This window comes from Nerophis ophidion, linkage group LG04, assembly GCF_033978795.1.
Source record: "Nerophis ophidion isolate RoL-2023_Sa linkage group LG04, RoL_Noph_v1.0, whole genome shotgun sequence".
Lineage (NCBI taxonomy): Eukaryota > Metazoa > Chordata > Actinopteri > Syngnathiformes > Syngnathidae > Nerophis > Nerophis ophidion.
The window spans coordinates 48667003-48693869 of NC_084614.1; the positions used below are offsets into that span (position 1 = coordinate 48667003).

General features: G+C 41.4%; 1 protein-coding gene and 1 long non-coding RNA gene across 12 annotated transcripts in view; one reads left to right on the forward strand and one right to left on the reverse strand.

The window, feature by feature from the left end:
- The window catches only part of LOC133551479 (uncharacterized), a 60954-nt gene extending 48374 nt beyond the window's left edge, over positions 1 to 12580 (forward strand). Inside the window, exon 3 of the long non-coding RNA XR_009806514.1 lies at positions 10223 to 12580. This is a non-coding gene — a long non-coding RNA (uncharacterized LOC133551479). The remainder of the gene's footprint in view (positions 1 to 10222) is intronic.
- LOC133551476 (uncharacterized) overlaps positions 1 to 26867 on the reverse strand; it is a 136769-nt gene that overhangs the window by 66060 nt on the left and 43842 nt on the right. For 2 of the 11 annotated variants that reach the window (XM_061898209.1, XM_061898210.1), the window contains exons 3-5: positions 11946 to 12035; positions 10934 to 11099; positions 9991 to 10800 (exon numbers count right to left, since the gene is read on the reverse strand). The exons of 6 other annotated variants lie outside the window; for them this stretch is intronic. In XM_061898209.1, coding sequence (XP_061754193.1) covers positions 10188 to 10800; positions 10934 to 11094 — 774 coding nt within the window. In that variant the 5' untranslated portion in view covers positions 11095 to 11099; positions 11946 to 12035 and the 3' untranslated portion in view covers positions 9991 to 10187. Of the gene's footprint in view, positions 1 to 9990; positions 10801 to 10933; positions 11100 to 11945; positions 12036 to 26867 lie in introns of those variants that run through there. 3 more of the 11 variants (XM_061898211.1, XM_061898208.1, XM_061898207.1) reach the window with 3 other exon arrangements.

Below are 26867 nucleotides of genomic sequence, written 5' to 3' on the forward strand. Positions count from 1 at the left end.
ATATTTTTCCATTTTTCTGATAAGAATACTATGGTCTACTGTATCAAAAGCCTTCTTAAGATCTAAGAATACTCCTATTGTATATTTATTTTTATCAATACTATCAGTTATTTCTTCAATTAAATCTGTTAATGCTTGTGCTGCTGATCGATTATTCCTGAAACCATACTGCTTATCTGTTAATAATTCATTTTTTTCTACAAAGCCATCGAATCTATTTATAAATATTTTTTCTAATATTTTGGAGAACTGTGGTAATATTGAGATTGGTCTGTAGTTTGTGAATAAGTGTCCATCTCCCGCTTTGTGAATAGGAACAACTTTTGCAATTTTCATTAGTTGAGGAAATACTCTCATTTCAAATGAAAGGTTAAATAGATACGCTAATGGAACACTAATTCCATCTAACACATACTTTAAAGTTTGCATGTCTATATCATCCACATCTTTGTTTGTTTTGTTCTTAAAACTTTTGACTATGTCCCTGATTTCTCTTTCTACTACTGGTTTTAAAAACATTGTTTTAGGGTTTGGGTTTATATAATCTGCTGCATCTATTTTTGTCCCTTCTACCTTTATCTCTTCTGCTAGTTTCGGTCCAATATTTATAAAATAATCATTAAATGTATTTACTATCACCTCCTTATCCTTAATCATGTTGTTATTTTCCATAAAATATGGTGGGTATTGATTATCATCATTTTTATTTCTAATAATACCATTTAATATTTTCCATACACCTCTTATATTATTCTTGTTATATTCCAGTTTATTTATATAATAATCTTTTTTACACATTCTGATTATAATGATTAGTTTATTTTTATATTTTTATATTTATTTTCATTTACTAAAGTTCTATTTTCTATAAATTCCTTATATAAAATATTCTTTTTTTTTACAGGCATTTTGGAGTCCTTTAGTCATCCACTGTTTAAACTCGCCGTACTTTGACTTCCTTTTATAATTTACTACTGGACAATTTCCATCATATAGTATTTTAAATGTGTTTAAGAATTCTTCATAAGCTGTATTAACTTCTTTTTTATCATAAATAGTATTCCAATTTTGCTTTTGTAGTTCATTCTTGAATTTGTTGAGCGTTTTCTCTGTTATGATTCTTTTATAGACAGTTTCACATTCATTCTTGATTTTAATTTTACTGGCACAATTGTAGACCACAAAGACTGGGAGATGATCACTTATATCATTTATCAAGATTCCACATATTAAGTTGTCATCCATTATATTGGTAAATATATTGTCAATTAGGGTGGCACTATGTGATGTGATTCTTGTTGGTTTATTCATCAAAGATATCAAACTCATACTGTGCATTGTGTCTATAAATTCAGCTGTTTCTCTATTGCTACTTGTATGTATTAAGTCAATGTTAAAGTCTCCACTAATAAATATTTCTTTGTTATTCAATTTATAAAATAATCCTTCCATAGCTTTGGTAAAGGTTTCTATTTTGGATCCCAGAGTTCTATATATACAACTAACTAGGATATTTTTTCTTCCTTCTCTTATAATCTCTACCGTTATACATTCCATTACTTGTTGAATGATAGATGTCATATTTTCAACTTTAATAAAGTTTAGATTTTTATCAATATAGAGTGCCACTCCTCCTCCCTTTTTATCTATTCTATCCAAATGCACAAATTCATATCCATTCAGACCAAAATCTACACTTTTTTCTTGAGTTATCCAAGTTTCTGATATTGCTATAATGCTAAAAGGTTTTATAAATTGACTTAAATATTCCTTTATATGGTGAAAGTTTGCAGACAGACTTCTACTATTAATATGTATGATTGTCAATTGGTTACTTAATTGTATACTGTCATTATATTGTTCATCTGTATAATATTTGCAATTCATTGCTATGCCATTGAAGACATTTTTTTCAGGGTCTATATCGTTTTCAAACATAGTGCAAAGTTATTATTTGTTCGCTGACACCTCGTTGTTGTTAATGTTGTTGTTGTCGTCCATGATGGGACTTTTTGCCTCCCATACACAAGACATGTATTTACTGTGGACAAAAGTGCGTGCGTGTGTGTGTGTGTGTGTGTGTGTGTGTGTGTGTGTGTGTGTGTGTGTGTGTGTGCGTGTGTGTGTGTGTGTGTGTGTGTGTGTGTGTGTATATCAGCGGTCGGCAACCCGCGGCTCCGAACCCGCATGCGGCTCTTTGACCACTCTGATGTGGCTCAGCCGCATACTCACAGATCGCCCGGAGAAGTCCGGTAGATTTCCAGATTTCAGTGTCTCTACCAGAAATCTCCCGGGTTGATATTTTTTTATTTTCACCCAGACATCAACTTTGAGGGCGTGCCGTGATGACAGCGCCTCTAACACCCTTTTTACATGTCATCGCGCCAGGATTTTCACCATGCTACCTGCGTGCCGGCCGGCCGGTCACATTTTGGATGCGACCTCTGTCTGAACGCATACTCAACTGCAAGGCATACTTGGTCAACAGCCATACATGTCACACTGAGGGTTGTGATGTAAACAACTTTAACACTCTTACTAATATGCGTCACACTGTGAACCCACACCAAACAAGGATGACAAACACATTTCAGGAGAACATCCGCACTATAACACAACATAAACATGACAGAACAAATACCCAGAATCCCATGTATCGTTAACTATTCCCCTCCCCCACCCCTCCGTGCGTCAGTTGAGGTGGGCGGGGTTGGGTTGGTGGTAGCTGGGTGTATAATGGAGCCCGGAAGAGTCAGGATACATGGGATTCTGGGTATTTGTTCTGTTGTGTTTATGTTGTGTTGTAGTGCGGATGCTCTCCTGAAATGTGTTTGTCATTCTTGTTTGGTATGGGTTCACAGTGTGGCGCATATTAGTAAGAGTGCTAAAGTTGTTTAAACGGCCAACTTCAGTGTGACCTGTATTGCTGATGAATAAGGATGCCTTGCAGTCTCTGACGTGTTTCTGCAATAGCCTCATCAGACAATTATTTGGGCTGGCAAGCTATTTGTACAAGCTGTAGAGGGTGCTAGCGGTAGTGCCATCATTGTACGCCCTTATTATTGTTCAATGGGTGAACACCAGTGTAAATTTGAGAGAATAATTACTCTGAAATTCGGGAGTCTCCCAGGAAAATTGGGAGGGCTGGTAGGTGTGACGCTCTCAATCGGCATTCATATAAATCTCGCGGGCAGCACTAACATTACATTTTCATATTAAGGTACGGGCCGCATGTCTTAGACCCCTGTTTTATACCTAGCACAAAGCAAAAATAAACTGTATGCAGTATTATTTTATAAATTTCAAAAGAGTTATGTGGCTCCCATTGTTTTCTTTACTTTGTGAAAAGGGTCAAAATGGCTCTTTGAGTGGTAAAGGTCGCCGACCCCTGGTATATAAAAATGTGCATGTGTGTGGATATATATAAGTGTATGCGTGTGCGTGCATGTGTTTGTAGAAAGATGTGTGTGTGTGTATATATATACACACTTTTGTGTGTGTGTGTGTGTGTGTGTGTGTGTGTGTGTGTGTGTGTGTGTGTGTGTGTGTGTGTATGTATGTGTGTGTGTATATAAATGTGCATGTGTGTTTGTGTTTATATATATATGTGTGTGTGTGTACGTGTTTGTGTATATATGTATGTGTGTATACCGGTATATATATATGTGCATGCGTCTGTGTACATGTGTGTGAGTGTGTGTGTGTGTGTGTGTGTGTGTGTGCGAGCTTGTGTGCGTGTGTGTGTGTGTGTGTGTGTGTGTGTGTGTGTGTGTGTGTGTGTGTGTGTGTAAGTGTGCTTGTGTCTGTGTGTGTGTGTGTTTTCTAACCTTATTGAGACATCCATCCATCCATCCATTTTCTACCACATATTCCCTTCGGGGCCGCGGGGGCCGCTGGAGTCTATCTCAGCTACAATCCGGCGGAAGGCGGGGTACACCCTGGGCAATTCGCTATCTCATCCCAGGGCCAACACAGATAGACAGACAACATTCACACTCACATTCACACACTAGGGTCAATTTAGTGTTGCCAATCAACTTATCCCCAGGTGCATGTCTTTGGAAGTGGGAAGAAGATGCAGTACCCAGAGGGAACCCACGCATTCACGGGGAGGACATGCAAACTCCACACAGAAAGATCCCGAGCCCGGGATTGAACCCAGGATTACTCAGGACATTCGTATTGTGAGGCAGACACACTAACCCCTCCTCCACCGTGCTACCCCTTTTTGAGATATCAACAGAGAAAAGTACCTTCCATATGAGAACAAGTGAGGACATAAATCATGGTCCCAATAAGGAAAACCATTGCATCCAATAGAGAATGTCTCATTTGCACCCCTGGTGGGGAAATCTATCAAAATTAGGGTGGTCCCAAAAAACAGGGATTTTTCAAATTGACTCTGTGTCGGTTTTAAAAGCGTTCCCACTCTGGTCAACATTTGAAATAACAAGTGTGTGGGAATAGGCGGTAGAAAATGAATGGATGGAAGTGTGTCTAAGAAATTTGAAGTGCTCCCTCTCTGGCCAACATATGAAATAACAAGTGTGTGTAATAAATTAAAATGCACCCTCTTTGGCCAAAATGTATAAAAAATATAAAATAAATGTGTATATGAAGACAAACTGTAATAACTTGAAGTAAATAATGAAGATTAACAACCAATTACAAAAAAAAGATTAACTGAAAGCAGTATTTTTCTCACAATGTGTCTTTTTTCCTGATAGAATCGGGAACAATGTCTCATATTCTTTCTGTTTCTGTAATATTGCAATAATTTCTCTTAAAATTATTACTTTTTATGTAAAATTATTACTTTATAATGCAAAATGGGGACACTTGTCATATCAAATTCTGACTTTTATCACATTATTGCCAATTCTTTAGTTGTACTTATAAAATTGTGAACTTTTTTGAGTAAAATATGACTTGTGTGTGACTTTTGTGAAATTATGACTTTTGTCATCATTTTGCCAAGTTAAATTCCGAATATTATTATAATATTGCCAACATTTTAAAGTGCTCTTATAAAATTGTGACTTTTGTCAAGAAAAATTATGACTCTTTTCATAAATTGACAAAATTGTAAGCTTTTCTTGTAAAATTGCGACTGTTGTTAAGTAAAATTCCAACTTTATCATAATATTGCACATATTTTCAGTTTTTATTGTAAAATTTTGACTTGCGTTGAGTAAAATTACGACTTTTATTATAATACAAACAAAATTTTGACAACAAGCTTTTTTTTATATTTCACAGTTTGTATATATTATTCGTGTTTTGAATACAAGTCTTTATATATTTAGAAAGGGTGGTCCTAAAGAGGTAGGTATTACCTAACAAATACTAGAAAATGTGTGTATGAGTGCGTGTATATGTGTGTGCGTCCGTGTGTGTGTATATGTGTGTGCATGTGTGTGTGAGTTTGTGACTTTTACAGGTCTGCATTGGAGTGTCTTTGATTACAAAGCCTGCCTAATTTCCCCACACATAGCTTTACACCCTAAACATTGAGTCTACCCATGTAAATGAACATATAATAGGGTAAAAAAAAAAATCTGTAGATTTTACAGTAAAAACAAATGGCAGCTCAAAGTCTCTAGAATTTGACCGTCATACCAATAATGTAAAAGGTTTGACTTTTATTTTTAAATTAGAATTCAAGGCACTGAGCTACCAGTTATTTTCACGGAAAATTTACAGTCATTGATTTTAAAGTGCCATCCAGCCATCCATCATCTTCCGCTTATCCGAGGTCGGGTCGCGGGGGCAGCAGCCTAAGCAGGGAAGCCCAGACTTCCCTATCTCCATCCACTTCGTCTAGCTCTTCCCGGGAGATCCCGAGGCGTTCCCAGGCCAGCCGGGAGACATAGTCTTCCCAACGTGTCCTGGGTCTTCCCCGTGGCCTCCTACCAGCTGGACGTGCCCTAAACACATCCCTAGGGAGGCGTTCGGGTGGCATCCTGACCAGATGCCCGAACCACCTCATCTGGCTCCTCTCGATGTGGAGGAGCAGCGGCTTTACGTTGAGCTCCTCCCGGATGGCAGAGCTTCTCACCCTATCTCTAAGGGAGAGCCCCGCCACCCGGCGGAGGAAACTCATTTCGGCTGCTTGTACCCATGATCTTATCCTTTCGGTCATGACCCAAAGCTCATGACCATAGGTGAGGATGGGAACGTAGATCGACTGGTAAATTGAGAGCTTTGCCTTCCGGCTCAGCTCCTTCTTCACCACAACGGATCGATACAACGTCCGCATTACTGAAGACGCCGCACCGATCCGCCTGTCGATCTCACGATCCACTCTTCCCCCACTCGTGAACAAGATTCCTAGGTACTTGAACTCCTCCACGTGGGGCAGGGTCTCCTCCCCAACCCGGAGATGGCACTCCACCCTTTTCCGGGCGAGAACCATGGACTCGGACTTGGAGGTGCTGATTCTCATTCCGGTAGCTTCACACTCGGCTGCGAACCGATCCAGTGAGAGCTGAAGATCCCGGCCAGATGAAGCCATCAGGACTACATTATCTGCAAAAAGCAGAGACCTAATCCCGTGGCCACCAAACCGGATCCCCTCAACGCCTTGGCTGCGCCTAGAAATTCTGTCCATAAAAGTTATGAACAGAATCGGTGACAAAGGACAGCCTTGGCGGAGTCCAACCCTCACTGGAAACGTGTCCGACTTACTGCCAGCAATGCGGACCAAGCTCTGACACTGATCATACAGGGAGCGGAGTGCCACAATAAGACAGTCCGGTACCCCATACTCTCTGAGCACTCCCCACAGGACTTCCCGAGGGACACGGTCGAATGCCTTCTCCAAGTCCACAAAGCACATGTAGACTGGTTGGGCAAACTCCCATGCACCCTCAAAAAACCATGCCGAGAGTATAGAGCTGGTCCACAGTTCCACGACCAGGAGGAAAACCACACTGTTCCTCCTGAATCCGAGGTTCGACTATCCGGCGAAGCCTCCTCTCCAGTACACCTGAATAAACCTTACCGGGAAGGCTGAGGAGTGTGATCCCACGATAGTTGGAACACACCCTCCGGTCCCCCTTCTTAAAGAGAGGGACCACCACCCCGGTCTGCCAATCCAGAGGTACCGCCCCCGATGTCCACGCGATGCTGCAGAGTCTTGTCAACCAAGACAGCCCCACAGCATCCAGAGCCTTAAGGAACTCCGGGCGGATCTCATCCACCCCCAGGGCCTTGCCGCCGAGGAGCTTTTTAACTACCTCAGCGACCTCAGCCCCAAAAATAGGAGAGTCCACCACAGATTCCCCAGGCACCGCTTCCTCAAAGGAAGACGTGTTGGTGGGATTGAGGAGGTCTTCGAAGTATTCCCTCCACCGATCCACAACATCCGCAGTCGAAGTCAGCAGAACACCATCCGCACCATACACGGTGTTGATGATGCACTGCTCCCCTTCCTGAGGCGGCGTATGGTGGTCCAGAATCGCTTCGAAGCCGTCCGGAAGTCGTTTTCCATGGCTTCCCCGAACTCTTCCCATGTCCGAGTTTTTGCCTCCGCGACCGCTAAAGCTGCACACCGCTTGGCCCGTCGGTACCCGTCCACTGCCTCCGGAGTCCAATGAGCCAAAAGAACCCGATAGGACTCCTTCTTCAGCTTGATGGCATCCCTCACTGCTGGTGTCCACCAACGGGTTCTGGGATTACCCCCACGACAGGCACCAACAACCTTGCGGCCACAGCTCCAATCAGCTGCCTCGACAATAGAGGTTCAGAACATGGTCCACTCGGACTCAATGTCCCGCACCTCCTTCGTGACATGTTCAAAGTTCTCCCGGAGGTGTGAATTGAAACTCTCTCTGACAGGAGACTCTGCCAGACGTTCCTAGCAGACCCTCACAATGCGTTTGGGCCTGCCAGGTCTGTCCGGCATCCTCCCCCACCATCGCAGCCAACTCACCACCAGGTGGTGATCGGTAGAAACCTCCGCCCCTCTCTTCACCCGAGTGTCCAAAACATAAGGCCGCAAATCCGATGACACAACTACAAAGTCGATCATGGAACTGCGGCCTAGGGTGTCCTGGTGCCAAGTGCACGTATGGACACCCTTATGTTTGAACATGGTGTTTGTTATGGACAATCCGTGACGAGCACAAAAGTCCAATAACAAAACACCACTCTGGTTTAGATCCGGGCGACCATTCTTCCCAATCACGCCTCTCCAGGTTTCACTGTTGTTGCCAACATGAGCGTTGAAGTCCCCCAGTAGGACAAGGGAATCACCCGGGGGAGCGCTTTCCAGTACTCCCTCGAGTGTACCCAAAAAGGGTGGGTATTCTGAACTGCTGTTTGGTGCGTAAGCACAAACAACAGTCAGGACCCGTCCCCCCCACCCGAATGCGAAGGGAAGTTACCCTCTCGTCCACTGGGTTGAACTCAAACGTGCAGGCTTTGAGCCGGGGGGCAACGAGAATTGCCACCCCAGCCCGTCGCCTCTCACTGCCGGCAACGCCAGAGTGGAAGAGGGTCCAGTCCCTCTCGAGAGAAGTGGTTCCAGAGCCCTTGCTGTGCGTCGAGGTGAGTCCGACTATATCCAGCCGGAACTTCTCTACCTCGCGGACTAGCTCAGGCTCCTTCCCCCCCAGTGAGGTGACATTCCACGTCCCTAGAGGTAGCTTCTGTAGCCGAGGATCGGACCGCCAAGTGCCCTGCCTTCGGCTGTCGCCCAGCTCACAATGCACCCGACCTCTATGGCCCCTCCTATGAGTGGTGAGCCCATTGGAGGGATGACCCACGTTGCCTCTTGGGGCTGTGCCCGGCCGGGCCCCATGGGGACAGGCCCGGCCACCAGGCGCTCGCCATCGTGCCCCAACTCCGGGCCTGGCTCCAGAGCGGGGCCCCGGTGACCCGCGTCCGGGCGAGGGAAATCTGAGTTCATATTGTTGTAATTCCATAGAAGTCTTTGAGCTGCTCTTTGTCTGATCACTCACCTAGGACCTGTTTGTCTTGGGAGACCCTACCAGGGGGCATGAAAGCCCCCAGACAACATAGCTCCTAGGATCATTGGGACACGTAAACTCCTCTACCACGGTAAGGTAGCAGCTCAGAGAGGAGGATTTTAAAGTGCATTATTGTAAATGTTGTTAATATGGTAAAGTTCTGGTGACTGAGCAGCTAGATTTGTGTTTACTGTAAAATATACAGTAATTTTTTTTACAGTGCATAAATGTAAATGAAAAAAACGTATCACTTTTTTTACGCTAACATTTTGACAACCAATCTACCAGTTTTAGTTTTTTATACATTGATTGATTGGTTAATTAAAACTTGTATTAGTAGATTGCACAGTACAGTACATATTCCATGCAATTGACCACTAAATGGTAACATTGGAATAAGTTTGTCAAATTGTTAAAGTCGGGCCCCACGTTAATCAATTCATAGTAATCTATGATCATTGTTTTTACAGTGCATGACTGTCAATGGAAAAAGGGCACCAAACTGCTAGTTTTTATCAACCATTAAATCTAGTGTTGTTTTTACAGTGTATTACTGTATATTGAATATTGGTACCACTGTTATTTTTACGATAACATGCTGCATTTTTTTTTTTTACTTTGAAATCTGTGGTCTTTACTTGTTATAGTACATTACTGTAAATTGAAAAAAACAGTACAACTTTTATTTATGTGGTGAAATTACAGGAACTAAACTGCCATTTTTCCTTTTTACTATCTTACTTTTACTGTCGTTTTTACAATGCATTACTGCAAACGGGAAAAACGGTACCACTGTTATTTTTATATTATTGACTGCAGGTGTGTTTTTTTACTGTTAAATCCATGGCATCTTTTTTTACAGTACATTACTGTAAATTGGAAAATGATACAGTTTTTATATTTATGATAAAGATCTGGTGGTTGAGCTGCTAGTTCTTTTTATTGTAACACCAACAGTTGTTGTTTTTACAGTGCTTTACTGTAAATTTAAACTCTGGTAACTGAATTAGTATTTTTTTTAACCCAAAAAATCCACAGTTGTTTCGCAGTGCATTATCGTAAACAGGAAAACAGTACCATTGTTACTTTTACAGCAAAATTCTGATGACAAAGCTGTTAGTTCTTTTTACTTTAAAATCTACAGTCGGTTTACAGTCCATTACTGTAAATTGTAAAACGGTACAATTTTTATAGTTATGATCAAATTCTAGTGACTCAGCCTCTGGTTCTTTTTACTTTAAAATCTACAGTTGTTGATGTGGGGAGGCGGAGCCAACGGACCGACAGCGGGGTAGGACAAACCGTGGTCCTACTCAAGATCGCGGCCATGAGGCGGAGTATGCAGTGGAACGGAGAGGCGGGCGTGCCTGTAGCAACGCTGCAGCGATCGGAACCAGGTGCGTAATACACACACCTGATCTCAATCTGTGCATCTCCTCCTGCTGTATAAAAGGGGAGAAGGAGGAGCAATCGTGGCAGAAGGAGTAGGAGAGAGTCAGAGTGAAGACAGCCAGATGAACGATCAGACGACTGAGAACCACCTAGAGCCACGGAGCGACCAAGACCAGCACAGGAAGACGCAGGCGACTGAAAAGGAGACCGGCGCGAACAGCAAAGGAGGCACTGAAAGAGCGACCAACTGACACTGCGAGTGACTTTATTGCAAAATAAAGAGTCAAACCTGTGCGAAGCGATGTCCTTCGTTAATGGTCCATGCAACCCACACGATGGCGGCAGGAAGCCATTCACAGTGGCGCCCAACGCAGGTCGATCATTGGAGGTGGAAGAGGACGACTTCCTTTGGACACTCACCGCGAAGTTAAGCAGACTGGCGGAGGAAAAGCGTCAGTATTCCCAGCTTATGCAAACACTGGTGGACCAAATGGAGGGAGGCGGCGAGTGCCCCCCCCAAAGAAGTAGTCAAGGGGAATGCCAATGAAGTCCGGCCTGAAACCTCCTACCTGGAAAGCGGGGCTGGACAGGCGGCAGTGGCATCTGCAGACCAGCAGGGCGAGCTGTCGGCCAAAGATAGGGAGGCAACGCCGAGGACGGCCGCCAGATCCACCTCAGCTCCTCGCCGTTGACTTGCCCCGCGTTGGGGGGGGGGTTTGGAATGGACCATGTCTCCTGGTCGTGATGAAGAAGAAGAGGAATCAAATGATGAAGAAACTCAAGAAATTGAGAAAGGAGGAGAACTACTTGAAGAAATTCAGGAAAATTATGACGATAAAGAAGAAGTTAAAGATGAAAAAGAAGTTAAAGAAACTCAAGAAATTGAGAAGGAAGAAGAAATACTTGAAGGAATTCAAGAAAATGATGAGGACAAAGAAAAAGTCAAAGACGACAAAAGAAAAAGTCAAAGAGGACAAAGGAAAAGGCAAAGACAAAGACAAAGACAAAGAAAAAGGCAAATACAAAGAAGACAAAGAAAAAGGCAAAGACAAAAAAGACAGGCGGCCGGGGCAGTTTTTTTCCCGCTCCTTTAAAAAAAAATGGGGGGGTAGGCTCAACCGGACTGAAGCCCGGCTTGAGTTTGGCGATGGAGAACTGTTGAGAGGCGGAGCCGACGGGCCAACAGCGGGGTAGGACAAACCATGGTCTTACTCAAGATGGTGATCAGGAGGCGGAGTATGCAGCAGAACGGAGAGGCGGGGCGCGCCTGAAGCAACGCTGCAGCGATCGGAACCAGGTGCATAATACACACACCTGCTCTCAATCTGTGCATCTCCTCCTGCTGTATAAAAGGGGAGAAGGAGGAGCAATCGTGGCAGAAGGAGTAGGAGAGAGTCGGAGTGAAGACAGCCAGACGAACGATCAGACGAGCGAGAACCACCGAGAGCCACGGAGCGACCAAGACCAGCACAGGAAGACGCAGGCGACTGAAAAGGAGACCGGCGCGAGCAGCGAAGGAGGCACTGAAAGAGCGACCGACTGACACTGCGAGCGACTTTATTGCAAAACAAAGAGTCAAACCTGTTCAAAGCGATGTCCTTCGTTAATGGTTCATGCAACCCACACGATGGCGGCAGGAAGCCCTTCACAGTTGGTTTTTACAGTGCATTACTGGAAATTGAAAGAAATGGTACAACTTTTCTTTTTTATGATAAAACCCTCTCGAAATTGAGCTTTTAGTTTTTGTACCCTAAAATCTACAGTTATTTTACAGTGCATTACTGTAAATGGGAAAACAGTACCGCTGTTATTTTTACGATAACAGTCTGGTGACTGATCTTCTAGTTGTTTTTTTTGTCAAATCGATGGTAATTACTTTTTAAACTGCATTTCTGTAAATTGAAAAAATGATACAACTTTTTTAGGGGCAGTAAAATTTTAGTGACTGAGCTGCTGTTTGTTTTTTTTAACAATGCATTACTTTAAACGGGAAAACGGTACCACTGTAATTCTTACGGTAAAATTCTGATGACTGAGCTGTCAGTTTTGTTTTTACTGTAAAATCTATGGTCTTTGTTTGTACAGTACATTATTTTAAAATGTAAAAAGGTACAGTTTTTGTATTTACGATAAAATTGTACTTATTGAGCTGGTTGTTCTATTTACGGTAAAATCTACAGTTGTTGTTTTTACAGTGCAATATTGTAAATAAAATTTAAAAAAACTGCGAAAACTATAAATTTTCGGCAAATGAGCTGCTCGTCCTTTTTACTGTAAACTCTACAGTTGTTGTTTTTACAGTGCTATAATGTAAACAAAATAAAACAAAAACCTGGGTAAACTAGTATATTTCAGCAAAGGAGCTAGTCCTTTTTACTGTAAAAGCTACAGTTGTTGGTTTTACAGTGCATTAAGGTAAACAGGAAAACAATACCACTGTTAGTATAACGGTTAAAATTCTGGCAACTGAGCTGCTCGATTGTTTTTACCGTAAAATATACAGTCATTGTTTTACAGTGAGAAATTATACTGTGGCAGTTGCTAAAATGGCGGTTTGAGGAAATACTGAGTCGCTGTTCCAAACACCACTTTATTGATGAACTGCCAATATAGAACTGTTTAACAGGAAATGCTTAAAGTGCCTTAATAGGTTGTATTTGCTTGACGTCACTTACGGCTCATTACATAAGCGAGACTCGAATTGGTGTGCCAGCGAACGTCTGTTGTCATGTAGCATTTTGCTTTTCTCAAAGAAAAATGCCCTGTGCTTCCATTGTTCTAGGCTGTTGGAATGTTCAAAACGAGAAATGGATAAAAGTTTATACAGAGTTCATTGAATGGTAAACAAGAAGGGCGGAAGAGTGGAAGATTGTACGAAAAACGACCAGATATAGGTACTCACACTCCAGTCCAAGGGAGCAGAGCGAGTCGAAGACTGCACAAGTTTGCAGCAATTACTTCGTCAAAGGTTTGTTTGATATACTTTTAACGTTTAGTATTTCCCATTAAAATATTATCTTGATATTATTTGTATTTTATTTTGTTTCGGAGTTCTTAAAACACACTTTTACCATAAGTGAAGCTTTCAGCACTTGCACAATGTTGACAATTACATTTTACATTTTGATAAAGACGCTACTCATAAACAGCGCGTGCAACAGCAACAAACGTGGCAAGACTTGCGAAATTAAATCATGAAAAGCAACCTTCCCCGAGCAAAAACAATGCATTTTTTCTTTCTCAGCCACACACAAAGAAGTTGTAGACCTCCATGCATTTCCAAGTTTTTGTCTATTTTGTTGTGTAGAATGACGTCTGGAGCATAAAATAGCTTGAAATATCTGGGAACTCGCCCGACAGATAATCCTGGATATCACTCGACAAATCTTTTTAGATAACATATAGGGATAGATTCGATTGCATAGTAATTTTGCTCGTATCTGCTTCTTGCGGTAAGATCTAAGCCTCTTGCGTACTCTGATAGTTTGCACTCTGTATGCTGCACATGACTAGCCATGGTGTTTTGGCGGACCACCACTTCGTTTACTTTTGTTCAAAAAAAAACGTGACGGAATCCAATACATTGCCCGCCTTGCGTATTTTAAACCACCCCTCGGGCCTTTAGTCCGAATGTCTCCCACATCACAACTGTTATTTTTACGGTAAAATTCTGGTCTTTTTATGGTAGCTTAAGAACAAAGGTCCGACTTTACAACAGCAATGTAAAATCTGTATTGGTGTACGGCTCGGATTGCTGGCGAGTAACATCCTACGACATGAAAAAAGTCGAGGCCTTCTACAATGGATATCTCAGGAAACTCTGTTGAATCTTCTGGCCCGAGAAAATATCCAATGTACATCTATAGAACAAGACCAACTGCAACAGTGTGGTGCTAGAGATCAAATGCCGCCGATTCTAATGGCTTGGGCATGTTCTCAGGATGGACCAAGACCGCATCCCCAAGAGCGCACTACGATGGACTCCACCTGGGAAAAGTAAGCAAGGCCGGCCCAAGACCACTTGGTGGCGCACGGTGACAGCTGAGCTAAAGGAGATGAACCCAACCTGGGGCGAGACACAGCATGTTGCTCAAGACAGGTCCGGATGGAGGCAGATTGTCGAAGCCTTATGTTCCATCAGGGACTAAGAGGATTAAGTATGTTTTATGGTAGATTACTACAAACACCGTTTCCATATGAGTTAGGAAATTGTGTTAGATGTAAATATAAACAGAATACAATGATTTTCAAATCTTTTTCAACCCATATTCAATTGAATGCACTACAAAGACAAGATATTTGATGTTCAAACTCATAAACTTTTTTTTTTTTTGCAAATAATAATTAACTTAGAATTTCATGGCTGCAACACGTGCCAAAGTAGTTGGGAAAGGGCATGTTCACCACTGTGTTACATCACCTTTTCTTTTAACAACACTCAAAAAACATTTGGGAACTGAAGAAACTAATTGTTGAAGCTTTGAAAATGGAATTATATCCCATTCTTGTTTTATGTAGAGTTTCAGTCGTTCAACAGTCCGGGGTCTCCACTGTCATATTTTACGCTTCATAATGTGCCACACATGTTTGATGGGAGACAGGTCTGGACTGCAGGCGGGCCAGAAAAGTACCCCCACTCTTTTTTTACGAAGCCCCGCTGTTGCAACACTTGTCTTGCTGAAATAAGCAGGGGCGTCCATGATAACGTTGCTTGGTTGACAACATATGTTGCTCCAAAACCTGTATGGACCTTTCAGCATTAATGGTGCCTTCACAGATGTATAGTTTACCCATGCCTTGGGCACTATTACACCCCCATACTATCACAGATGCTGGATTTTGAACTTTGCCCCTAAAACAATCCGAATGGTTATTTACCTCTTTGTTCTGGAGGACACCACGTCCTCTGTTTCCAAATACAATTTGAAATGTGGACTCGTCAGACCACAGAACACCTTTCCACTTTGCATCAGTCCATCTTAGGTGAGCCAGGGCCCAGCCAAGCCAGCGGCGTTTCAGGATATTGTTGATGAATGGGTTTGGCTTTGCATAGTAGAGTTTTAACTTGCACTGACAAAAGTAACGACCAACTGTAGTTACTGACAGTGACACCTCTATCCAAAAAGGTGGAACACCAAGCTTCTCTGGATGGAACACACCGGAGTTCTCAATCAGATGATCCGGGAGGCCAAAGCAAGCAAAGGCTGTTGTCTGGCTCGATCTGGCTAACGCCTACGGATCAATCCCTCACGCCCTCATTCACACTGCACTAGACCATTACCACATCCCTCTGCACATCAAGGGAATGATAACAAGCTACTTTGGGGGCATCCAGATACGTTTCAAGACAGCCAATTTCACAACTCAGTGGCAAAACCTGGAAAAGGGAATCGTAACTGGATGCACAATCTCCCTCATCCTCTTTATCATGGGTATGAACCTCCTCATAACAGCTGCTGGGAAAGAAGCCAGAGGACCAGCAATGGAATCAGGCATTCAACAACCACCAATAAGAGGTTACATGGACGATCTCACCGTGACGACCACAACCCATGTGGAGGCGAGACGGGTGCTAACAGTTCTGGACCACATGGCAACATGGTCCAGAATTAAGTTTAAGCCCAACAAATCAAGGAGCATGGTGATCCGGAAAGGTAAATTGACGAACAGTTTCAAGCTGCAAGTGCAAGGAGAAGTGATTCCATCGATTGAGGAGAACCCTATAAAGTGCCTCGGAAAGTGGTTTGACAGCTCACTTACTGACAGGAACAACATCACCAGTACAGAGAAGCAGACAGAGGAGTGGCTGAGGAAGATTGGAAAATCAGGACTCCCTGGTAAATTTAAGATATATGGCTCTACCAACATGGACAGTTACCAAGACTCATGTGGCTGTTGACAGTGTATGACATCCCTATGACAGCGTAGAAGGAGTGGAAAGAAAGTTCAACAAGAACCTCAGAAAATGGCTGGGAATCCCTCCAAGCTTCACATCAGTAGGGCCCTACATAAGATCAGGACAGCTCCAGCTTCCCTTGTCATCTGTGGTGGAGGAATTCAAGGTAGCAAAGTGCAGAGTCTTAATGACATACAGAGACACCCAGGACGACGACGTCAGACACGCAGGCGTCACTACAAGATCAGGACGCAAGTGGGCAGCTGACACAACTGTTGCACAAGCTGAGAGCATATTGAGGCTACGTAACATCATAGGGATGCCATGCACAGGGAGACAGGGTCTTGGAACTTCCCATGTCCAACAATGGAGTAAGGCAGAACCCAGGGAAAGAAGAGCTATGGTCCAGGAGGAAGTACGAAACCTGGAAGAGGAAGGTCGGATATCAAGAGCAGTGGAACTAGCGTCCCAGGGAGCCTGGACCAAATGGGACCTCCCTAAGAGAAAGATCACATGGGCAGATCTGTGGAAGCTGGAACCATTCCGCAACTCTTTCTTGCTGAGATCAGTGTATGACACACTCCCGACTCCAACAAACTTGCACAGATGGGGCATAAGAGGGGATCCACTATGCAAGCTTTGCGGGCAGAAGGGTACCATGGCACACATTCTGTCAGGGTGTAAAACAGCACTCACCCAAGGGAGATACAGATGGCGTCATGACAAGGTGCTCAAGACACTGGCTAACACCCTGGAGCAGCAGAGATGCAAGAAACAGCAACCACAAGGGAAAACAAAATCCATCCAGTTTGTGAGGGAGGGAGAAAAGCCACCAACCACAGCATCAGCAAGGAAGAGCCTACTGCAAATGGCACGGTCTTGGGATATGAAGGTAGACCTGGGAGGAAGGCTGCAGTTCCCCCAGGTTGTACAAACAACCCTGAGACCGGATGTGGTGCTGTGGTCTGAAGAGGCAAAGAAGATAATTCTCATTGAACTCACAGTCCCATGGGAAGAAGGTTGCGACCAAGCCTTTGAAAGGAAAAGTGCTAAATACCAGGACCTTTTAAATGACTGCAGGGGAAAAGGATGGCAGGCATGGCTGTTCCCGGTCGAGGTCGGCTGCAGAGGATTCCCTGCCCAGTCGGTATGGAGAATGCTCACAGCTTTGGGAATAACAGGGAAGGAGAGAAAGACAGCAGCTCGCAGGATGGGGGAGGCAGCGGAGAGAGCCTCTTGCTGGTTATGGAGTAGGAGAGATGAGATGAGCTGGAAGCCAGGAGGAGGAGATAGGCAGTGACTTGGCCACCACTGCCGGCCCACCAGCGGTAGGGTGTTACGGTTCAGGGTCGAAACACCCAATGACCGCTGGACACCGTTTGAAGATATCAAGTTCTCCTGGCCAAGGCTCCATTCACCTAAGGTGAATGAAGAAGAAAGCATCTCCGGATGTAATGCAATCACATAGAAATATATATATATATATATATATATATATATATATATATATATATATATATATATATATATATATAGGTGTGGGAAAAATCACAAGACTACTTCCTCAATCATCAGGAGATAATCCAATCAAGATATATATATATATATATATATATATATATATAATATAAGCGGTAGAGAATGGATGAATGGATATATATATTTATGGATATATATATACTATATATCCATAAATATATGGATATATATTTATATCCATATATAAATGGATATAAATTTACATATCCATTTATATAAATGGATACATACATTTATATATCCATATACATTTATATATATGGATATGTAAACCATATCAAATTGAATTTACCACCCGCAAATGACGTAAAACACTGTATAAACACCACACAACGGCATAGATTTAGTCGGCCATTTGGAAAATTCTGCTGTGAATATCTTCGGCAATTTCCGTAGATTCCACGTAATTAGATCAGCCATACTGGAAACACACAAACATTGGAAAAAAATGTACTCTCTATCATTCACAATCATTCTTTAAGACAAGAACACATATGTATGCTTGTCTTTTTTGATGCATTCAAAATCGTAAATAAGTATCTACTGTAACAAGTGAGCCAACAGCTACAGGGTCCTATGTTGCGCTCATTGTACCCTCTTTATAAACGTCCAGAAAGTGCCAACCGTTTACAAAAGTACATTAACCAAATATGATTAATCATATATGAGTGATATTGTTTTTATAAGCGCCAACACAGATGGACTACTTTAATGGCGCATTGATCGCAGTGAGTTAGTGCTAGCTTACGCTGCTGTTGTTGACACACTATAAGCCAGCGGCTGCTTTTGCTTTATTTCAAATTTGCTAAAAGTAAATTCTAAATTATAATTTATGTACATCTCACCTGGTAGTAGACAAATATGGCAATGAACTAACAGGTTGGTCAATTTTCACATCCCAGAGATGGTAAAAAAGACACAAAACGACTTCTTGCGGCAACATTTTTTAACACTTAGTGAGGATTGTGATTGAGTCTTCATTTAAACGGAGTTTTGTCAGCGTCCCGTCGGTTGGCATCTCAACAAAAGTGGAAATATAACAGTAAGTGTGTTTGTTTTAATATGGTTTATTATGGTTAGTTTGTATGTTTAGCACCTAGCGATGCTGCTGGTGCGACAGTGTTACAATAAAGCTGCATCCATTTAGCACTCGGCTTCTAAAACTTATTGCTCCTCCTCTTTGTGTTTAGGCTCAAAAATATAAGATTCTGGTTCATAATTGTTTTGCAGATTTGGTCACATTTTCAGTAGACCCATAATAAAGTAATAAAAGAACCAAACTTCATGAATGTTATTTGTGACAAACAAGTATATGCTCCAATCACTCTATCACAAAAAAATAACACTTGTAGAAATTATTGGAAACTCAAGACAGCCATGGCATTATGTTCTTTACAAGTGTATGTAAACTTTTGACCATGACTGTATAAAGGGACACACAATAAAGCCCTGACATGATGGTGTGAGGTATTTGTGAGCGGCAATAATCATCAATATAAGATTGCAGAGGAACAGTAACCATGGAAACCAGAGGCAGGGGACAAAGTCAACCCCCCCCCTTTGGAACAGTTTGGCAGTCCTTAGTACTAAGGAGAAGACAGACATGGAAGACAGCAGCATGTCTCCGTTTACCTGCTTGTGGCCATGAAGGAATTGTATTTCTTTGCTTCCATAAATTGCATTGTAAAATTAATCTAAGATGGTGAATCTGAAAATTGACAATGACTTGGTGAGCTTTATTAGAGATTAAACGAACATGCATCAGAGAAAAAGTACTCTTGTTCTCCGTTGTCAAGTTTCATTGTTATAAAAATGCACAAGAAATAAGAAATTAATAAGTCGCTGCGTATATTCCAATGGCGGTCGTGTGTTTAAAAGAGAAGTTTTGGAAACGGCCTTAAAGGGGAACATTATCACCAGACCTATGTAAGCGTCTTTGATGTTGCAAAAAAAAGACTATATATTTTTTTAACCGATTTCCGAACTTTAAAGGGTGAATTTGGCGATTTAAACGCCTTTCAATTGTTCGCCTGTCGGAGCAATGACCTTTCACCCGTGACGTCACATCGTGAAGCGACCCGCCATTTTCTCAAACACATTACACACAGCAAGTCAAATCAGCTCTGTTATTTTCCGTTTTTTCGACTGTTTTCCGTACCTTGGAGACATCATGCCTCGTCGGTGTGTTGTCGGAGGGTGTAACAAAACGAACAGAGACGGATTCAAGTTGCAACAGTGGTCAAAAGATGCGAAAGTCCCTCGTTTGTTCTGCACACTGTACCGACGACAGCTAGGCTACGACAAAGATGGCACAGAGATGGCAAGAATGTGTGGATATCCTGCGACACTCAAAGCAGATGCATTTCCAACACTAAAGTCAACGAAATCACAAAAGTGAGTTTTGTTGATGTCATTGACTTACATGGAGTGTGCTAATCAGACATGTTTGTTCACAGCATGACTGCAAGCTAATCGATAATAACATGCTATTTAGGCTAGCTCTATGTACATATTGCATCATTATGCCTCATTTGTAGCTATATTTGCATCCAGCCTTTCCCTCCACCCACATTTAATGCCAAACAAACAATCGTTGGATATAAGGCGATCGCCGAATTTATCCGCGCTTCCTCCCGTGCCGCTGTCTGTTGTGAAATGGCTCAAAAGCTTCTAGTGCTTCTTTGATTTTGTTTTTGGTACTTGCCTCCACACTCCAACCATCCGTTTCAATACATGCGTAATCTGTTGAATCGCTTACGGCGCTGAAATCCGAGTCTGAATCCGAGCTAATATCGCTATACCTTTCTGTGTTATCCGCCATGTTTGTTTCTGTGTGGTCACGCTATAACGTCACAGGAAAATGGAGGGGTGGATATAACGACGGTTAATCAGGCACTTTGAAGCCGTTTTTCGGGATATTGCGTGATGGGTAAAATTTTGAGAAAAACTTCGAAAAATAAAATAAGCCACTGGGAACTGATTTTTATTGGTTTTAACCCTTCAGAAATTGTGATAATGTTCCCCTTTAACTGTGTTGAACCAATCAGCTTTTTGACAGCACAGCCTGCCCCCGAAAAGGTTCCTGGTCGCTTAGAAAAGTCCACCCTAGCAAGGAGGAACTCCGAAAGGTTCCTAAAGAACTAAATCCACCCGGGTAGTTTTTTGGTCAAAACATAGGAGGAACTTTTTGGTTGATGCCATGTCCAGAAGTCAGCTAGCTCTCACTGTTCGCCGCTCAAAGTTAAGTGCTATGTTTTATCTGTGTGCTTCTAATTGTTTTACAGCTTTCTTTATTATTTCTCCAACATATGTAATAGTATTATCACACTTATAAAGCACCCATTCACTTGTTCACTACTGCTGGGCAGCGTTGTTCGGTTGGTAAAGCAGGGTTCCAGGTTCGATCCCCGCTTCTGCCATCCTAGTCACACCTTTTGTTTGCAAAACACTTCATCCACCTGCTCCAAGTGCCACCCACACAGGTTTTAAAATCTAACTTAGATCATGTGTAAAGCGCTTTGAGCCACTAGACAAAAGCGCTATATAGACTTCACTTCAATCTCAGTAAAGCTAGCAAAGCTAAGTTAGTCTGAAGTCCTGAAGCTACTACGCCCCAAAGACAGCAAGAACTCAACTTGGCAAAAGAAACAATGTGAGCATGGCTTCTGTTCTTCATGTACCTTTCTAATGGATAGCTTGAACAAATATGGACTAAATATGGAATAAAAATTAATTGCACAATAGGTAATAAGGAAAATAAAAATAAGAATTGAAATAAACAGACTTCTACCCAATAAAATTAATAAGCAATCCTGTACAATATACAAAACACTATACAAAATACTGTACAATATACAGAGCAAGACAAGAGTACCGGAGTAATAAATAACAATCAGTGTCAGATGTATTGCACTCGAAGGGTAATATTGCACAGTAGGGTATTTGGGTAGGATATTGTATAGGGGTGAATTGTTTATTAAAAGTTAGAGAACAGAGACTAATGTTCATTGATAATTGGCCTTCTTTCTGAGGCAAACCGGGCTTGCTAAGAAGGGACAGCCTTCACCCTTACCCGGAAGGCGCCCTCACTTCTTCTAGAAAGACAGATTACTGTTTTAGTCCCACCTGAGTAAGTACACTATAGCCAGCTCGGACACAGGCAACTACAGAGTCAGTTAAGCTAGAACTGACCAGCACCAATCTGAAACATTCCTGCGCACATAGCATATATTGTAGAATAATACATGTCTCACATAATGTGTTTTCTGCAGTGATTGTGCCAGAGGTGAACATGCATTCTAATGAGGTGGTAAATTACGAAGCGTTAAATCTTTCGCAGCACCAAGAAAATAATCTCAGGTTCCCCATCATATCAATTTCTAGATGTGATCGAAATGATATAAGGAGCACTATGCAAAATAGATGTAACGTTATTAATATCAGTCCTAAAGATAAACAAAAATGCCTCAAAACAGCGCACTACCTTTAATAAAGGCTTTTTAAACATCAGATCATTGTCTCCCAAAGCGTTGTTAGTTAATGAGGTGATTAGAGACATTGGTCTCAGTGAAACTTGTCTAAGACCAGATTAGTTTTTTCCACTTAACGAGGCAGCTCCTCCTAACTATATAAGTGCACATAATTCACATCCCTTAAAAAGGGGTAGAGGGGGTCGCACTAATATCCAACGAAAACCTTAACCTTAGGCCTAACCTAAGTATGAATGAATGAATGAATGAATGAATGAATGAATGGGTTTATTTTGAGTCATGCAAACAAAACAAGAGAATGACATAAAATACAAAAGAAATATATAGATACATTATTTTTACACCTACATTGAAAACATTACATGTACCTAATCTTTTGTAGATGTCAAGATTGGCTCAAAAGGGAGTGGGAAGAAGTAAACTTATTAGGTCCCACCCCTATACATATACAATATATATATACAATATATAATACAATAATATATATCATATAATTCAATTCAGTGGTTGCTGCTATATATTGTCTATATATAATACATTTAAATTCACACACACTTACATATATACATATGTACACACACATATACACACACACATATATACAATTTATACATGTATACATATATACATATACATATATATATATATATATATATATATATATATATATATATATATATATATATATACATATACACACATATACACAAACACACACAATCACATACATACACACATGCATATACCCAAAATACACACACACACACACACACACACACACACACACACACCTATATAAATACAATATATATAATAGTATATATAATATACACTTTTGTCTAAACATTATTAACAGTTTATGGTGCCTATGGGAACAAGCTTTCATTTTGACTGTGATATTAGTGGTTAATAGTGGATCTGTGGCTGTGGAGCTATTGCCCCTGATCAACAGGACCTGAGGACCACTCTTGCTATGTGTCTTATGTTGTGCATTAAAAGAGACGAGGGGAGCCCCCTGCCAGAGGAGTTATCCACGAACATAAGATCCCCCACTCGCCTGCCCTGTACTCCAGATAGTGTACCCAAATCCCTTTTCTTAGTTTCCATCGGCACCAATTCTTTAGTCAGAATTCATATTTGTTTTTACATTTGCAGAAAATTAGTATTACTCAAATTGCATATAGGATTGTTTGTGTACACACACACACACACACACACACACACACACAACACACACACACACACACACACACACACACACACACACAATTCAATGTATTCCTCTCATTGATACTAATTCATATAGTTTAACTAGTTGGGTGATGTCATAGAAGTAATAATAATAGTAAAAGTAATACATCTAAATCATTTGAGGTACTTATTATGAAGTTGATCACACCGCTGCCTCTCCATTTGGCTAACTATCGCCCCTTGAGACCCTATTTGGACTTTATCAGTAAATTTTCAGAGTTTGTTGCTGATCTAGTCAGGCATGCAGATAATATAATTATAATGGAAGATTTTAATATCTGTATGAATACCCTGCCAGGCCCTCCGTGCGAGGCCCTCCAGACTATAATTGATAGCTGTGGTCTTACACAAATAATGAATGAACCCACGCATCACAACGGTAATACGATACCTCTAATGTTATGGTACTCCAATACACTAAAATTATGTCTCATCACTACCTTATAAAAATTTAAGTTCTAAGTCATTGTCAACAAGCTACGAATAACCACTGGTTTAGCAACCACAACATTAATGCAGTCACAACTACGACTCTTGCTGACCTACTGTCCTTGGTAATGGTGTCATTCCCAAATTATGTGGACTCTATCTATAACCCTACCAACAATTTTAACGATGCCCTGCGCAATGGCCTCTAAAAGGTGTAGCCCCTGATTCACTGAAGAAACCAGAGACAAATGGCGTGCGACAACACTTAAGGTTTTCCATCAAGCATGAAGTGATAGTTTAATAACTTATGAACACGCCCTTACCTTAGCCAAAACTAATTACTACTCCAATCTCATCCGCCTCAATAAAAACATTCCTAAATATTTGTTTATTACAATAGCATGGCTAACCCAACAAGGGACTTTTCTCAGTAGCTCCACCAACTTGGCTAAAAACTTTATGCAATTATTTACAAATAAAATGCAACTAATTTGAAAGGAGATTAAATAATATATAATGCGTGCCAGCTCGAACTCGGGTCCATTAAGGCAGATACGAATGCATGTACGACAGGTATTGCCCTCCAAAATAATCTCTCTCTTTTTGAAGAAATTACATTGGAGGAACTCCTGTGACTCGTAAATGGGACAAATCTAACAAAATGTTTACTTGACCCACTTCCTGGGAAACTTTCAAGGAGCTGCTTGTAATATTAGGACCGTCAGTGTTATATATTATTAACTTATCGCTTTCCTCTGGCACTGTTCCCCTAGCATTCAATACAGCGGTTATTCATCCTCTGCTCAAAATACCTAAACTCGATTCTGACCTCCTGGTAAACTACCACCTTCCCCTTATCTCTAAAAATCCTCAAAAAAATTTGCAATTAGCATCTAACAATCTCTGTGAACCCTCTAAGTCCGGTTTCAGGGCAAATCACTTTACTGAGACAGCCCTCGCCACAGTGACTAATGATCTATTGCTAACGATAGATGCTGATGCGTCATCTGTGTTGCTGCTTCTTGATCTTACCGCTGCTTTCGATACCGTCGATCATAACATTTTATTAGAATGTATGAAAACATGTCAGACTTAGCCTTTTCTTGGTTTAACTCCTATCTTACTGACAGGATGCATGCGTCTCTCATAACAATGTGACCTCGGAGTAGGCTAAGGTAACGTGCAGAGTTCCACATGGTCCGGTTCTTGGCCCTGCACTCTTTAGCATCTACATTCTGACGCTAGGTGACATCATACGCAAATATAGTGTTAGCTTTCACTGTTATGCTGATGACACCCAACTCTACATGCCCCTAAAAATGACCAACATGCCAGATTGTAGTCACTTGGAGGTGTGTCTTAATGAAATTAAACAATGGACGTCCAGCAACTTTTGCATCTTAACGCTAAGAAAACAGAAATGTTGATTATTGGTCCTGCTTGACACCGGCACTTATTTGATAATACCATCTATTGTTTGTCAAAAAAAACAATCATACAAAGCGACTCGATAAAGAATCTTTGTATTATTTTCGACCCAACTCTGTCATTTGAGTCACACATTAGGAGTGTTACTAAATCACCCATCATTCGTCTCGGTAATATTGCTAAATTGTGTCCCATTTTGTCCACCACTGACACTGAGATCATTATTCATACGTTTGTTACGTCTCAGTTACTTGAACTTATTATATTTTATTATGTCTAGCATTAAAAGATTAAAGTTGGTACAAAATGCAGCTGTTAGACTTTTGACAAAAACAAGAACGTTTGATCATATTACGCCTATACTGGCTTACCTGCACTGGCTTCCTGTGCACTTAAGATGCGACTTCAAGGTTCTCTAACGTATAAAATATTAAACGGTCTGGCTCCATCTTATCTTGCCGATTGTATTGTGTTCCGGACAGAAATCTACCTTCTAAGAACTTAGGCTTATTAGTGATTCCCAGAAACCCAAAACAAGTCAGTAGGTTTTGGAACGTTTTCTATTCGGGCTCCACAAAATGGGGAAGTTCCTGAAAAAGTTGATCTCTGGTAAAAAATGGTCTAAAGTCTTGGGGAATCTCCATGAGATTGATACCATTTTGATCATATCTATTTATTTGTAAACTTTGGAGGTCTTTTGGTGTCATAAATCAGATGGCAACTTGTTTTTCCATCCAACTGGTACTTTAAAATCAATGTTATTTTAAATCAATGTACTCAATGGTATTGTACATTATACTTAATGCTACTTTAAAATCAGTAATTATTGTACTCAATGGTCCCTTAAAATGAATGGACTCAGTACTTCTTTAAATCAATGTACTCAACACTACATTATACTCAATGGTACTTTAAAATAAATGTACTCAATGGTACTTCAAAATCAATGTACTCAATGGTACTTCAAAATCAATGTTATCAATCCTTTTACATCAATATAATCAGTACTTTGCATCAATGCACTAAATCAGGGGCCGGGAACCTTTTTGACTGAGAGAGCCGAAAAGCCAAATATTTTAAAATGTATTTCCGTAAGAGCCATATAATATTTTTTATTAACACTGAACACAACTAAACGCGTGCATTTTTAAGTAAGACCAACATTTCTAGAGTATAATAGGTCTCTTATTCTTTGTAATAACATTGTTATTCTGAAGCTAACTGTGGAGGGGGCGTGGCCTGCAGCGACAGGTGCGTAGATGGCCCACCTGGGCCTTGTTATCTATTCACCTGTCGCTCTGTTATAAACAGCAGCCAGGAGGAGAGATGGGGTTCGGGCTGGAAATACAATTGCTGGAAAACAACTGAGAGACTTATTGAAAAATAGAAGAATATTGCAACCCTGAAACAGGCTCTCATGTCGGTGCTTGGGGGTCTGAAGAACCCCCAGGAGGGCAAGCCCCACACTAA